Genomic DNA, 15,110 nt, shown 5'->3' with positions numbered 1-15,110 from the left:
ATTTTTTTCAGTGCTTTGTTGAGAAAAGCATAGAAGTTCCTATTTTGTTGTGCTTTACAGGACACACAGATGAACCAGCTCTTTTGCTTTTTAAGAAAATGTAATTAAAATCTAAAATCTGATTGCATAAAAATGAAAGCAGAGCACTCCCATTTGGTAACTTCTCAAATTTTTCTAAGTAGAAAATTCCTGAAGTGTCAAAGTGATAAATATATAGGTTGGACTTGGCTTCAATAGATTTGGTTACAGAAAGATTTTCCATCTTATTCAAGCAAACACATTCCCCTTTAAGTTAGATACACCTTGCTTTCATTGCAAGCCCTTTCCAAACTGCCTTTATTCTAAGCATTTTTAAGTTGTCGTGGCAATTTTGCATTATCTTCAGTAAACTGAAAGCATTAGAAAAACATTGTTCACAATTTGCAGGCAAATTAGTATGAGAGCTTCAGCATCAATCCTGTTAGTTCCTAAAGACTGATTTTAAATGAGGAATATTGGAGTTGTTTTTCTTCTTTTATATCTCTTCAAACAGCTAGTACAGTAATTTCCAGTTGTGAGGACAGCTGCTATGAAACAGGTTTTTATAGAAAATTCAAGGCAAAGCCCCAAAAAAGAACAGTATATACAGCTAATAAAAAACTTTTAGTAGAACAATGAAGGATTTCAGCTGAGTGGTCTGTATGTGTGGGAAGCCATAATTTCCCAGCAGAGATAAGAATGAGCCCAGAGGAATTCAAGAGGTTTGAGAACTCTTCGCTATTGAATGGAAAATCCTCTGAGCTAAAGTGCACAACTTTTCCAGGCCCTTAGCACCTTACACACCAAACTAAAAGTTCTGAAGAGCTACTAAATATTCCAGCAGTGGAATGTCCTTGGCATTCCGAGGGTTTTGTAGAGATGACACTACATTCATGGTCTCATATTCTTCACGTGCTCATGCTGTAAATTTGCCAACAATTAACAGTTTCATAGCTTTTTCTATTTCTGTTGTTTTTCTAATGAATAAGAGCTGAAAAAATATAAACCTGTCTTCTATTTAATTGCAGAGAGAGAAAGGCTTATGTTATGACATTTGCTAATGAAAAACTAATTTCCAAACAATAAGCAATAGTGGGAGTAGCTGAATAAAGAAGTGCTTTTGTACTTCAATGAGAATTATTAGTAACTGAGGAAGAGGAAAGGACCACGTTTCATGGAGGGGTTTATGAACTGATATATGTAGGTCACGTGAAGAAATACTTTAATGAGCACTCCCTTGAGTGTAATGCCAATAATTTGTGGCTTTAAGCTAAATTAAAAGTGACAAGGTTTGTTCCTGGTTTTAATAAAATAAGTTATTCTTGCAGTACCTTCTGCTGTTTACCAATAGAAATGCAATTAAAATATTTGGAAAACCATGTAATTAATGAAATAACCTTTGAACTGAGTATGTGTACAGAATCTCTGTTTTTTATTAATACCAGAATTTGTTAGAGTGCATGAAATATAATCTGTATACTAATCTCCTGATGTTGTAAAGTTAATTGCAAATGTGCCCCCATGGTTTCCTGTGAGGTTATTTTTCTTTGCAAAACTTCTGTGGAGGTTAATTTTTACTGTAAAATTCTGTTCCTTTTCTAGTTGATTATTGAGAAATTTTACAGCTTAGAAACACTTCTTCGCTTGTTTTATTATGAAACAAATTCTTTTTCTGTATATATTACTTGTGCATTCATAACCCAAGCAGGATGCAGGACATAGTTGTGTCCCACATGAGGTGCCTCCTCTGTATTTTTTAGTTTTAGAGTCAGGCTGATTTTGCAGGAAGGATAAGGAACTAGAGTCACTGGGTCTTTTTGGCATTTTTGGACAGGTGGCTTCCAAGTAGAATATGATTAGTACTTCAACAAGAATGTATTGCGTATTCAACAATAATTCTGTATTGCTGCGTGCAAATGATAGTCTTGTTTCTCTGTCATATCACAAGTCTACCAGGTGTGAGCCACTTTAGTCCATAGTGTTGCTGAGATCTGGGCCCAAAATAACTGGGGGACGCTTGTAAGGAAGAGACAAGTAACATTTTCATTTTATGATATGATCACCGTTTCTCTTTAAAGCAAACACCAGAGCCTGGTCCACAGGCAGATGCAAGCATTACAAAGCTTGGCTGGCTGGATTCATTGATTCTTTAAGGCTGGTTTTTAGCTATTTGCAATTCTGCATTCAGCTGCCTTCTTTCTCTCACAGGACTTGGCTAGGTGGAAGAGTCGTCGAAGGAGTGCTTCCCAGGATTTAATTAAAAAAGAAGCTGAGAGAAAGAAAATGGAAAGATTGTTGTCTGGAGAGGGAACAAATGAGCGCAGAAAAAGCATCAAAACCTACCGAGAAATTGTGGAAGAGAAGTATGTTTTCTTACTGAAGTGCAGAGGCATGTCTGAAAATGCTGTATGCTTCATAGGGGATAGGTGGTTGTGAACAGCCGTGCCTGCAGGGCTGGAGTAAGGGAAGGAGAAGGATAATGATGGAGCAGAGGAAGTAGGAATGATTTTTAGTGTGAATTTTAATGTGATGATCTCTCTTGTGTCATCTCCTGTGCAGAGAGAGAAGAGAACGGGAGCTTCATGAGGCGTACAAGAACGCAAAGACCCAGGAGGAGGCTGAGAGCATTCTCCAGCAGTACATCGAGAGATTCACCATTAGTGAAGCTGTCCTTGAGCGTTTGCAGATGCCAAAAATCCTGGAAAGAAGCCATTCAGTGGAGCCAGATTCCCCACTGAAAGACCCAAATCCTCTGAGATACTTAAGGCAACAATCGCTGCCTGCTCCAAAATTCACTGCCACCATTGAAGCAACCATTGTTCCCACCACTGATCTAGAGCCCAGTGCTTCGACAGGCCGCACGTCTCCCAGCAAAAGTGTTGTCTCCAAGGCTGTGCCTATGCTGACACCCAAGCCTTATTCTCAACCCAAAAATACACAGGAAGTTTTAAAGAATTTTAAGGTAGGATACATCACACTCCTGTAAGTAAGTTAGGTAGCAAAGAGATCCTGACTAAATAATCACAACCTGTAAATGATTACAGAATCACAGAATTGTAGGGGTTGGAAGGGACCTCCAGAGATCATCGAGTCCAACCCCCCTGCCAAAGCAGGTTCCCTACACCAGGTCGCACAGGTAGGCATCCAGGCAGGTCTTGAACATCTCCAGAGAAGGAGACTCCACCACCTCCCTGGGCAGCCTGTTCCAGTGCTCCGTCACCTCACTGTAAAGAAGTTCTTGCGCATGTTTGTGCGGAACTTCCTGTGCTGCAGTTTCCAGCCGTTTCCCCTTGTCCTGTCTCCACTCACCACTGAAAACAGTCTGGCCTCGCCATTCTGCCCTTTATAGACCTGGATCAGGTCCCCTCTCAGTCTTCTCTTCTCAAGGCTGAACAGACCCAGTTCACTCAGCCTTTCCTCATAGGAGAGATGCTCCAGGCCCTTCACCATCTTCGTGGCCCTCCGCTGGACTCTTTCCAAGAGATCCTTGTCTTTTTTGTACTGGGGAGCCCAGAACTGGACGCAGTACTCCAGATGAGGCCTCACCAGGGCAGAGTAGAGGGGGAGGATCACCTCCCTCGACCTGCTGGACACGCTCTTTTTAATGCACCCCAGTAAGCCATTGGCCTTTTTGGCTACAAGGGCACACTGCTGGCTCATGGCCAACCTGTCATCCACCAGGACACCCAGGTCCCTTTCCGCAGAGCTCCCCTCCAGCAGGTCATCCCCCAACCTGTACTGGTGCATGGAATTATTCCTCCCCAGATGCAAGACTCTACACTTGCTTTTGTTAAACCTCATCCGGTTTTTTTCTGCCCAGCTCTCCAGCCTATCCAGGTCTTGCTGAATGGCAACACAGCCTTCAGGCGTATCAGCCAATCCTCCCAACTTCGTATCATCAGCAAACTTGCTGAGGGTGGCCATTATCCCCTCAATTAATGCAATTTAAGTTAAAAAAAAAAATTAGAATTATACTGACGTTAAAAAATTCAGCTGCATGCCTTGTCCTTTTCAACTTAATGGTCTTTTCTTGGTTACCAACCTTCTTAGCAACTTGACCATTCAGATAAGAATATTTGCAGTGGTCATTTTCATCAGGCTAAATTTCTTCAGAGGACAGAATAAAGAAGGGGCATTTTGTGTGGAACAGGTTAGGAAAGAGTATGTTATCATGCCTTTTTTGTTTTTAAACAAGGAAGGGAGGTGCAGAGAATGAGAGTAGGATGCTGAAACAGTGGAGAAAATGAAGACCTGGGATGTGTTAGAACAGGCTGGGATAAGCTAAGTTTGAAGAAATCTGCTTCTAACAGTGCCTGTACAAAAACTGAGGCTTCCCCAAGTCTCATGGCAGCCTCTGCAATTGGCAGTGTGAAACTTACTGGCAAGAGTGTCCCAAACCTACATACGTCTGGTCCCTTGTCTCTGCCATGGCGATCTGCTACTTTGATTGTGGTCCCTGCAACCCTGCTGATGTCCCAGTAGCATTGCTACTGTGTGTATTCAGGTTGCTTACCCTTACAAAAAGTTAGCTTCATACAGATGGTGAAGAAGCATGTTGTGATGTTTGTAAGTGCTTGAAATCAGTCCCAGCTCTTGTGAAATCGCCTCCCACACAATGTTTTTTTTAATGAAATGTGAAACTGGCAATTCCTATTTTTCTTCAACCTCGTTTGGTCTTCTCCTACAGTATACATTTTAGTACCCAGTCAAATTTTTTTGTGTGTAGTTTTGTTTTTTTTTCTGTGATCTCTCGTGGGATTTGGACATTACATTAGTCTATATATAGTTCACATATACAGGGAGAAACTAACACGTGAATGCTCCTTCACCTTAGCCCCCACTAAAAATCTGTCTAGATCTTGTTTGCTTGATGTCAAAGAATGTGAGTTAGTTAGAATGACTCCCTAGACTATGTAGCTATTGCATTATTTTGCACTCAAACACCAGTCTTCAGTGATTCTTGGCTCCAGTGACAATGTATTGACTTGCTCCAGATCAGAAGGAGAGGAGTGTGTTTGTTTAACTTTGAAGCGAGGGCATCTGTCCTGATCATTCAAACATTTGGTTTTCCTCTCTAATATAAATAGAGAAATGTCTTAGTCTAAACAGAGACATTAAAATGGATGGTGTGCCCTGCCAGTGTTTTTCTGGCTTTTATATTTCTGAGGTTTTTCATGACCTGTCTCTCTAGTAGATAATCCAGCACACAGTCCCAGAAGACTTGGGGATCAGTGTCTGCCCACACTTGCATTTGGAAATAAACCCTTAAACTTGTGCAGAGGGGAGTGATGGCAGTGTGGAAAGGAAGGGAACTTTTCACTTGAAAAGCAGTCAGTAATGGTAAAGTGCTTGCGGAGCTGTTTCTCCCCAGTATGGGGACCAGTGGTGTGAGGTGCTGATTACCTTCACCTCCCTGAACTTCTGAGGATGCCCCGAGCCTTGGGAATGGCCTCTGGGTTAATCATCCTGAGAGGAAGAATGAATCTCTGGATACATGCATACAAGAAGTCAGCAGTTGTAGTTTGTCCTTAGCACAGCACTGATTGCATATACTGAGTTTACTCCAGTGAAGTACCAAAATTAAATGAATAAGGAGCTAAGGAGTGGGACGGAGAGGATGAGCTGGGAAGAACTTTTCTTAAACTGTGTTTCAGTTTGATAAGGTGATTTTGACACTTCTTGCATCAGTTTTCCATAACAGTGAAATAAACAGAAAGTTTCCAAAGAAAGATGTGCCTTAGAGCTTGTTTTTACTTGCTTTTCATTTGTGTGGCACCTGTGTAGAAATTTGAAAGAACTCATCACCATATGTGTCCCGTATAGCTTCTTAAAGAAATCACTGGTCTGTGCTGTTACTCCCCCAAAGTCCAGTCAGTAGCAGGGAACAATTTGTCTACATTTACTCTACCATTTTCATGTCTCTTGTGGTGATCCTCTTGCATGGAAGGATCTCTATGCACAGAGTTGCAAAATCCTTCTCCAAATCTACCTAAAACTGAGCCCTGCTGACAAGCCTGTAAGCATCTCTTGCTGCAGGTAAGCAGGAGCAATGGGGTGTACTCATAGATGGTGTTCTTCTGATTCCTCTGTGGATTCCAGCTGGGATCTCTTACTGTGAGTAACTGTGTATGGCTGCATTTCTACAGACAGCTTGCCAAGTGGAAGGAACTGTTGAAGCATTACCAAAGCATCATTTAAAATGTAATTCTCTCCTAAGAGAAAGCTGAATCAGTGCAAAGGAAGAAACTAATGCTTATTTTGTATTTTCTTCTTTGTTGAAGAGTGAGAATGTAGGGCTGTCAAGGTGTTTCTTAGCTTAAGCTTAAGAAAAAAGTAGTTAAATTGTTTCTACTCTCTCCTTTCCACAGTGACTGCATAAAGTCATTTCTTGGGGAAAGAGGGTATTTATTTTATGGTCTCACAGAGAAGGTGGAATGCACACTTTTATTTGTTAGTTTCTTGCTTCCCTGTTATAAACAGTAGATAAACAAGTAGATGAACACTGCTGCTCCTGATCCTTCCAAATTCATGTGGCTGAAGTATGATCTAGTAATGCTGTGGTGAGGCTGTCAGGTTACAGAGTAGGTCAGCCTGGAATGCGTACTTGCCTCTTGCATGACACAATGTGAAACCCTGGAGTTTTGGTCTAAATATAGCCTAAAGCATTGTTCTTCTTTCAAATCCAGGGTTTGTGCATTAAGGTTACTTTTTTGTTACTGGGAGAACAAAATGTGGGTAACTGGGAAATCCAGGAAAATCCATAATTTCTGCTCTGTATTTTCTTTAGGAACACCATCTAGACTGGAGTTTTCTGCTGTCTTGTCCTGTTGAAGTGTGTGCTTGGCTCTGTCCTGTAATTATGGTGTAGACTCTGTTAACGATGGTGATGTTGTATTGAATTGCTGATTCCCTAAGCTTGTTTGAGTGCTGATTTCCTCAATGTATTTATTTAACTGTATTCTGCAGGTAGATGGAAAAGTTAGCATGAATGGAGAGAATTTCAACGGCGTTGAAGAGAAGGATAAAGAGTGTACAACAGTAATATTTACTCAATCGCCAAGCAGATCTCTGAAATTTGACGGAGTAGCCAGCGGGGACAGGCCCCCCATGGAGTTGAAGAAGGACCCCACAAGTGTTGAGCTCAGTTTACAGAGGCCTGCCACTCAGAGTGTGCACAGAGAGCCAACAGTAAGAGCAACACGAACAAACCAGCCTTACTTTCTTTGCCAATTTTCTGTCTCATGATGTATTTAATCACTAACTAATGAATCCCAAATGGTTATGTTTGTTTTATTTCTAGAGGGTGTGCCCAGACCAGGAAAAAAAAATCCTTTGTAAATTAAAGGTTTCTTCCTTTGGGATGTGGGTACAGAAATGGGAAGGGAAGGTTCAAAAACTTTTTGCAGCCAGCGTTTCTTTTTTTTTTTTTTTGGATGGCATGCAACTGATAAGCATACTTCAAATATGCTGGGCCATGGAGAAATTGACTCTGTGTCCCAGCCATTGTGCACATTTATTCAACTCTTCTCCTGATGTTAGCTGATTAGATCAGCAACATAATTGGACTGTGTGAGCCATTATAATTAGTCTCAGTTTTCAGTTTTCAAATGAGGATTTGAATGCGCAGGCAGTTTTGAGCATTCATTCTCCTCTCAGAAATATTCAAAAAGGGGAGAAGCTATTGAAATACTCGAAGGACCAATGTACTTCTTAACTGCTTCATCAGAGAAGCAAATTAATTTTACCTTTTCATTTTTCTCTCCCCTTCCCCAGAGAGGAATGCAGAAAAAAAAAAAAACAAAACTGGAGCATATCACAACAGAAATCTAGAGGCCACAAAACTGTAATAAAAGTAGATGGTTAAAAACAACACAAAAATAAGGACTGGACTATTAATAATGCATGTTAAAGGATTGCAAACAAGTGTCAGGAATGGGAATTTTAACATTCCTTTTTTGTATAACTACAAAGAGAATCAGAGATGTGGTGAGAGTTGGAGTATGATAATTTTTGCTTTTATCTAGGTTTCTTTCAAATATCGTCCAGGTGGATAATAGGGAGTGGGCGGGAAGTGATGGTTCATTCATGTCAAAAGTTGTACATCTTACCTTACTTCCCTGCTTCATGACAGTCTTTGGCCACAGGCCGCCCAGCACACATGGATACTGGAATGTGTCTTGAGCACAGACTTGATCCTGTCGGGGGGAGCTGCTGTAGAGTCAAGAGTTAACGGTTTGCAGGAAAGCAGATGGGTGGCAGAGCTGAGACTAGTTTCGGAATAAATTGGGTCTAACAGAGAAGCCAGGTAGGCATTGCATCTGATCTGGGAGAGCTAGTAATGGGAATGGTTGGAGGATGGAGAGAGTCCTCAGCTTGCTCTAGATTAAAAGCATGATGGTAATCAGAATAGTAGCTGAATAAAATATTACTATTTCTTTTTTTTACTATTTCCAGACCAGCATAGTTGTGGCAGATAAACTCATGATAAAGTCATCTAGAGAGAATGAGCATGCACACAAATAGTGCAACTTCTCTGTTCTTAGAAGAGATTTCATATCATTAGCTTCATGATCTGGTCAGTAACATGACTGACTAGTGCAAATTGTAATAATTACTCCAAGTGCATCAGCCTCAAAGAAAGATGTGCGTGTCAAGCACAGTAAGGGCAAAGCAAGGTGAAGAGGCTGCTTTGAGGGAATTTACAGTGGGGAAAAACAAATGGAATGTCCTGGGTATTGTGAGGGAAGAGAGAAGGGGACCTGCCTATGGCTGGAAGGGAATTTGCTAGTCTGAGGTGAGATTTACAGTTTTGTTTTGTCTGGCAACTTATTTCTCTTTACCCAGATCCTTAGTTTTAATTTTCCAGGCAGTAATTTAGTAATTTACACAGAAGTGTTCTAGTTAATGGCTACGAAGGGCTTAGGTACCAAGTTACAGAGTTGGGGTATGGTGCTTACACTTGGCTTCATCACCATGTGTTGGTACGCAGGCCAGTGCTGCCAGGCAGCTCGATACAGATAGGATCAGTCTGGGGCATTACCTGCTGAAACTGAGCTGCTACTGTGGGGTCACTTCATTCAGCCACCTTCCTGTTTTCCCTTGATTTCTGAACAACTTTGTACAGTGATGTCAGCCTATATCTGCAGAGTTCAGAGCATTAAGTGCATTTCTGAAGATACAGCTCCTCTTAAGAAGGCTGAGAATCCACGTGTGGAAAGAAAAGAGCCATTTGGGCTTGTCCCACTCCTTGTAAAACACCTTGGAAGTAGGAAAACCTATGAAGCTGCCACTGCTTCTCTGCCAGCTGGGGAAACCAGGGCAAGGCTGAAGTTAAGACTCTTCTAGCTAATGGTAATGTTGCTACTGTCACATGAAACAGCAGCTCAGTTGGCCACTCTGTCCTTCTGTGAGAAGGTAATAGTGTGGCATTTTTCAAAAGAATAGTTTTTCTCTGTAGCGGGCTGATCAAGCATATGCTTAATTTGACCCACTTACAGAATTTCTGTCTGATGCTAACCCCTACTGTATTTTGAGGAGAGGAGAAGACGTGAGCAGGGATAAGAAACAGCCAAGATGAAAAAGCAGAGCTAGCTAAAATGAAAGAAGCAACTAATGTATTTTCCATTGAGAAGAAAATTTACAAATAGATGCAGTATTTTCAATGCATGTTTTCAAAGGCTTTTCTAAGCTCACTTTCACTGTGTTTATTTCTACGCTTTTCTTGATTGTTATAGAGAATTGTTAGTTATAGCCTTCCCAAGCCTGGAGTAAGAATCAGGCTGTTCCTCTGTCTGCTAGGAGATGCTGTTTCTAGGGTAGGGTGTTTCTTTTTCCCTCCAGTTCCTCTGGATTTGTTTTCTTTTTGTATTTTATTTGTTCAGTTTCCTTCTCTTCTCTCTGTTGTGAGAACATATATTCCTTTTCATACACGTGTTACCTTTGTCCCTCCTGTCCTCCTCATCTGATTCTCTTCCTGTTCCTTGCGTGCCCCTTCCTCCTCCATCCCTCTGCTGGCTGCTCCCCTGCTGTTTCAGTTCAGTTGTCAGAGTGGCTGTTCCTGTCTTCTCTCTGCCTGGCAGCCTTCCCTTTGAAGCTCCATAGCCCCGCTCTAAATCTGTTCGGCTGGCCTCAGGCACTGTCTGCAATATGGGTAGATGCTGTGCAGCTGTACTTCAGCAGCTCTCTTGGCCTGAATTTTGGAAAAAAAGTTTAGTTGAGTTGTACCTCTTGAAACGCCAGTATGATTTAGGAGTTTGGGGAGTAGAAAGACATAGGAGTCTTTTTGTAAGGGTAATACCTCAGTGGAGGTTGTGCTTCTGACAAAGAAGCACCCTCACGTGTACGTGAACTCTGTATTGACTGGTGTTCAGAGACTGAGTAGGAAATAGAGGCAACTCCTGTCTGAATTCATTATGGATTGGGATGCAAAAGGTGCAGCAGGTAAGATGAATGGTAAAGAAGAATATTTTCAAGAAACTGTGCTTGTGTCTGTATTATATGTTCTTAGGTTCTTAGATTCTTTTGGATTTTACAGCAGACTTGCCCTGATTCAAAGTAGCTTGTCATATTTTGTCTCTGATTGAAGGGTGACTTTGCATGGAAGGGTAAATTTGGCCTATCAGCAGAATGAAAATATCCCACTAGTATTTGCGGAGCAATGTGCAGCTAAGAGAGGTGGCAGAAAAAACACAGCTCCCTTTTCCAGTTGCAAAAACTGGGGCAAGGGCCCCAAAATTGAAATGCTCAGAATTCTCTGGTCAGGCATTGATAGTGCCAGCAACAGTGTGAAAATCATCTCCAGAGCCTGGTCCTATCTGTCAGCCATTAGGTTCTGTTTTCTTTCTGATATACATAGCAGTTACACACATTACAAATACTGAGAAATTGTATTCTCTTACTCTTTGAATTAGAAGTTGGCAAAATAAATGTTTTGTTTTAAAACAATATTCATGCAGATTTTAGTATAGAGGGAATAATTTGTCAGAGTTACATCACTTTACTTTAACCAAACTTTGAATAACAATTTAGAAATGACTGGCTTGCTATAGTTCTAATTATAGCTTTGCTCTGATCAACCACAAAGAAAATAAATGTAGACAGCAACTTTAAAACAATCAGGGTCGGGTGGGGGGAGATTGAGGCTTTCTTTTAACTTTTAGTTAGCTGGTTTAAACATGTCCATTTCTACTCACTGCTTACTTGGCACAAGAAGAAACTTTTTTCTATATCCCAGTAATACTCTCCTTCATCTTCAAAAATCCACTGGTTGAACTGAGATTAAAGTATAAGCTTTCTTGTGGTTGGGGATTGTTGGCCAAACTACAAGAGAACAGGACTGAAATCTTGATTTGTACAGATCTGGTAAGACAAGTCTTTGTTCTTTGATTCATTACAAGAAACACTTGCAGAGTAAGTAGATATGTTCCAGATTGACAGCTTTTCCTTGAACCATGTACAGGAAGATGCAAGGAGGGCTGGGTTACCTGAATAGTTAGGGTGAGATATAGGAGCAATGAAACTTTGAAGTAGGTAGAACAGAACTCTGCTTGAGATGTGGTTATGAATTTAATATCCATGTCTCCCATCCTCCAGGCCCCCATCCAATTTTCAGTGTCTGTCAGTGATGGGAGATGATTTTACGTCCCAACTGAGCGATAACTAGAACAAATAACTCTAGTAGGAATACTTAACACTGTTTCTTTCAACACTTTGAAGTCTTCTCTGTCAATTACTGATCCACCCTGTCTTTGGCTGTAAGAGCTGATCTGATTATAGCATTATATAGCTGCCAGTAAAAGAGGCAGATGATTTAGCATGTCAGAGCAGTGTTCTGGCGGTAGTACTGCATGGACATGGCACACACAGCACTTGGCTGTGGCAGCCCGCGGTCATGTTAGTGTTACCATTCAGAAGACAAAATGCTGGCTCTGATTAGAAAACCATGGTATGGCATTTTAAAATCTTACAGTAGAACATGGAAAATAATGCTATGTATACAATTTCCATTGAAGAAGTTTAAAAGATGTATTGGGTAACTTGTACATGTGGCTATTGATACTGCAACCAATTACATCCCTGAATGGTTTTACAGAACTCAAACCTCAGTTCTAATCTAATTCTTCCATATTTCTCTGTGTTCTTGCTGGTTCTAGACAGCTTGCTTTGTCACGTTTTCATACAAAATACAGTATTAACATTTTATGTGATCTTGTGTACAAGTAGTGTTAACTGACCTACATTTTGGTTTAATTTACAATGAGGTTTAATAAAGTTCTACTGTAACTTCATTTGGAGTTTGAATTCTTGTAGAAGTTGTGAAGTTCAGTGTTTTGGGAGTTCCTAGTTAGAGTATTTTTAGGGTTTAATGATGATCTGATGCAGCAATAAGCATTGTGGCTGTTCTTGGCTTGTACGGTCATAATTAAAGAAATGCCTGTTCGTGGGATAGAAGTCCTTTCTGCCATGAGCTGAACTGATTTATTGTCACACCAAGCAGGCGTTTGGTAACACAGCGTAGGAGCTTCCCTCTGAGGTACGTGTAGCAGAGTAAGTGATGCCTCTTCCCACACAAATACCTGTGGTGCATACAGTCTGTGTAGGTCCTTTGTCCTCAAGTGTGAGATCTGTGAGATTTCAGTGGCCATGTCAAAACACAGACTTTGCAGCTGCTATTAAAATGTTTAATGTTTTTTCCATATCCAGTGATAATATCATACTTTGACTACAAAATACTTATGAAATGCAAGTGATAATCTGTGGTAAAACGTTTTTAAAAGTATCATATACCTGTGGATAAAAGAAAATATTACATCACGTGGAATTTTAAATAGAATTAGATATACTGGGAATGAGCATTCCCCAGTGATGTTCATTTAATTTTTTTTGTAAATTACTTACTAATCAGTTTTATATTTTTAGCTTTATGTTGCTAACATATAATTTCTCAGTGGAGGGAAGAAGAGACAAGTCTCATGAGCAGGAGCAGGGGTTCTGCAGCAGCGTGTCATTTTCAAATTCATTTTTCCTGCAGCAAGTAGTAGTTCTTTTCTTTTTTTCTTTTTTTAAACTTCTCTTTTCCATAAATAACATCTGTACCTATACCCTACTCAACCTTCGTACTGGATATTAAGATTGTAGGTAGATTTATTTGTACTTTCACTTATGCAGGACAGCAGCAGCACATAGCACCATGTGTAGGTTTTCAAGAGAACCCTAGAACTGGAGAAGGTTGCATCAGCTCAATGCATTTGCTCAACCTCTTAAATTTGCAGTTTGAGCAGCTGCTTTTTGAGAGGGGAGCGTGAGTTCTGTTGCTTTAACAAAAATAATAATAATCTGAAGATTAATGGTTGAAACATGCAACAGTTGGAAGATTTATGCTTTAGGGCAGTGGATAAAGAGGATTGATGGGTAGGTGCCTTTTGAATTTCCAGTTAAAATGTGCTTTGTTGAGGGCAAACACTGAGTTTTCAATGTCAGCTATTTAGTTTTTAGAGGTTGTAGCACCACAGAATAACTCAGATTGCAGGTCTCTAATGGAGTCCTCTGCTTAAAGCAGAGAGAGGTGTGGGAGCAGACCGAGTTACTATTCACTGAAGCTTTGAAAGCCTCCAAGGATGGAAATGGTAATTTGTAACGCTGCCTGGTTGTTCTAGAGGAGAAATTAATACTTATATCTGTTTTGGGCAAGGTTGGAGGGAAAAGGTGAGCTGGGGAAGGCCCAGATGTGTTATGCGGAAGAAGAGAGCAATAGAATGGCACAGGGCAAACCTGCTGTGTTTGCCTGGATTTGCCACCTCTGCCTTGCCTGGAGTGTAAGCCTTAGGTGTACAGGAAGGCAGCAGGCAGTGCTTGGGGCAGCCCTCCCCAGCAAGCACAGGTGGGGATGTGCTGCCACTTGGGATGCTCAAAGCTGCCGTTGGCGTCTGTCCTGCTGCAAGGTGAGGGCTCAGCCCCTGGCTGCTCCTGCTGTTCCCAGCTGCTGACTGCCTGTGGGCTTGCTCTGCTCACTTCCTTAACCACAGCCCTGCACTGAGACCTTGCTCACAGAGTGGTTTCCCAGACCATTCCCCGCCCCTTGTACACTTCCCCAAGAGGAGAAAGAGGAGAAAGGCAACAGGGATTTGCTCCCACTGCTGACAGAAAAGCTCTCCAAAGCCGGCGCGTATCCATGGGCACTGGCATACTGACCAGATGTTCCTGGTGACACAGCTGGGACAGCCCATGGGGTGTGAGTGTGAGTGGCTGAGGGGCTGTAGACTCACAGTTGTCTCTGGGGATGCAGAACAGATCCATGCAGAAGGTAGAGGTGTGAATCTTACCCCCAGAAAGGAGCAAATTTCATCATTCCACTCTTGCAGCTGTTGATAAATGAGAGACAGGGACAGGAAAGGACATCTACGATAGGCCAGCTCTGATATGGTTGCTTTTCATTCTGAAAAGTAATCTGCTTTTTTTCCTTTCCCTTTGAATGCGCCATTTTCTCTCTGTGTTAGATCAGCCGCTGATCGATTTGCTGCAGTGTTTCTTCATTTGCCTACTGGGAAGTGGGATGTGAAGTGGAAGCTGCTAAATCAATCAGCTGGAATGTTGCTGGTGTGTTGCTGATGTGGTTAGCTATGCAGCAGGCTGTGCTGGGGCAGGAAGCTGCCTTTTCACAGCAATTTGGATTATGGGCTTGATATGGTCTCACCGTATTTTTCAGCACTCTTTCAATAACTTTTCAAGTATTTCATTACCTTCAATACCAACTCTGGCTTTTCCCTTCAGATAACAGATTGTTTAGACAACCATGAAATAAGGGAAGTATTTAATTCCGTTGACACTTTTAAAGCCCTCCTCTGTGCTGTTTTTTCACTGATGCATACATTTTGGTGTTATTCTGGAAGAGAAAACTGGGGGTGAAATGTATGCTTATCTCCAGCTAACACAATTTGAGATATCCTACAATTCTAAAAGCTGTTATGAGCTGTTCTAAAGCAACTGCATAATGGCTGCTGCTGAACTTTCAAAAGAGGAGATTAAGGCCCAGTGACTTGGTGCCAGAGCAGCAGAGCTGCTCACGAGCTCATTCTGCGTGCTGCTTCCCAATG

The 15,110-nt window shown here is 41.4% G+C and overlaps 1 protein-coding gene across 1 annotated transcript in view; it reads left to right on the top strand.

Annotated features, from left to right (window-relative positions):
- LIMCH1 (LIM and calponin homology domains 1) overlaps positions 1-15,110 on the top strand; it is a gene marked incomplete at both ends in the record, with an annotated part of 164,159 nt that overhangs the window by 131,871 nt on the left and 17,178 nt on the right. Inside the window, 3 exons of the mRNA XM_079534909.1 lie at positions 2,227-2,381; positions 2,578-2,980; positions 6,985-7,206. Coding sequence (XP_079391035.1) covers positions 2,227-2,381; positions 2,578-2,980; positions 6,985-7,206 — 780 coding nt within the window. The remainder of the gene's footprint in view (positions 1-2,226; positions 2,382-2,577; positions 2,981-6,984; positions 7,207-15,110) is intronic.

The sequence above is a fragment of the Tetrao urogallus genome (genome assembly GCF_951394365.1).
Source record: "Tetrao urogallus genome assembly, chromosome: 4".
Taxonomy (NCBI): Eukaryota; Metazoa; Chordata; class Aves; order Galliformes; family Phasianidae; genus Tetrao; species Tetrao urogallus.
This window is presented reverse-complemented; position numbering and strand designations above follow the sequence as displayed.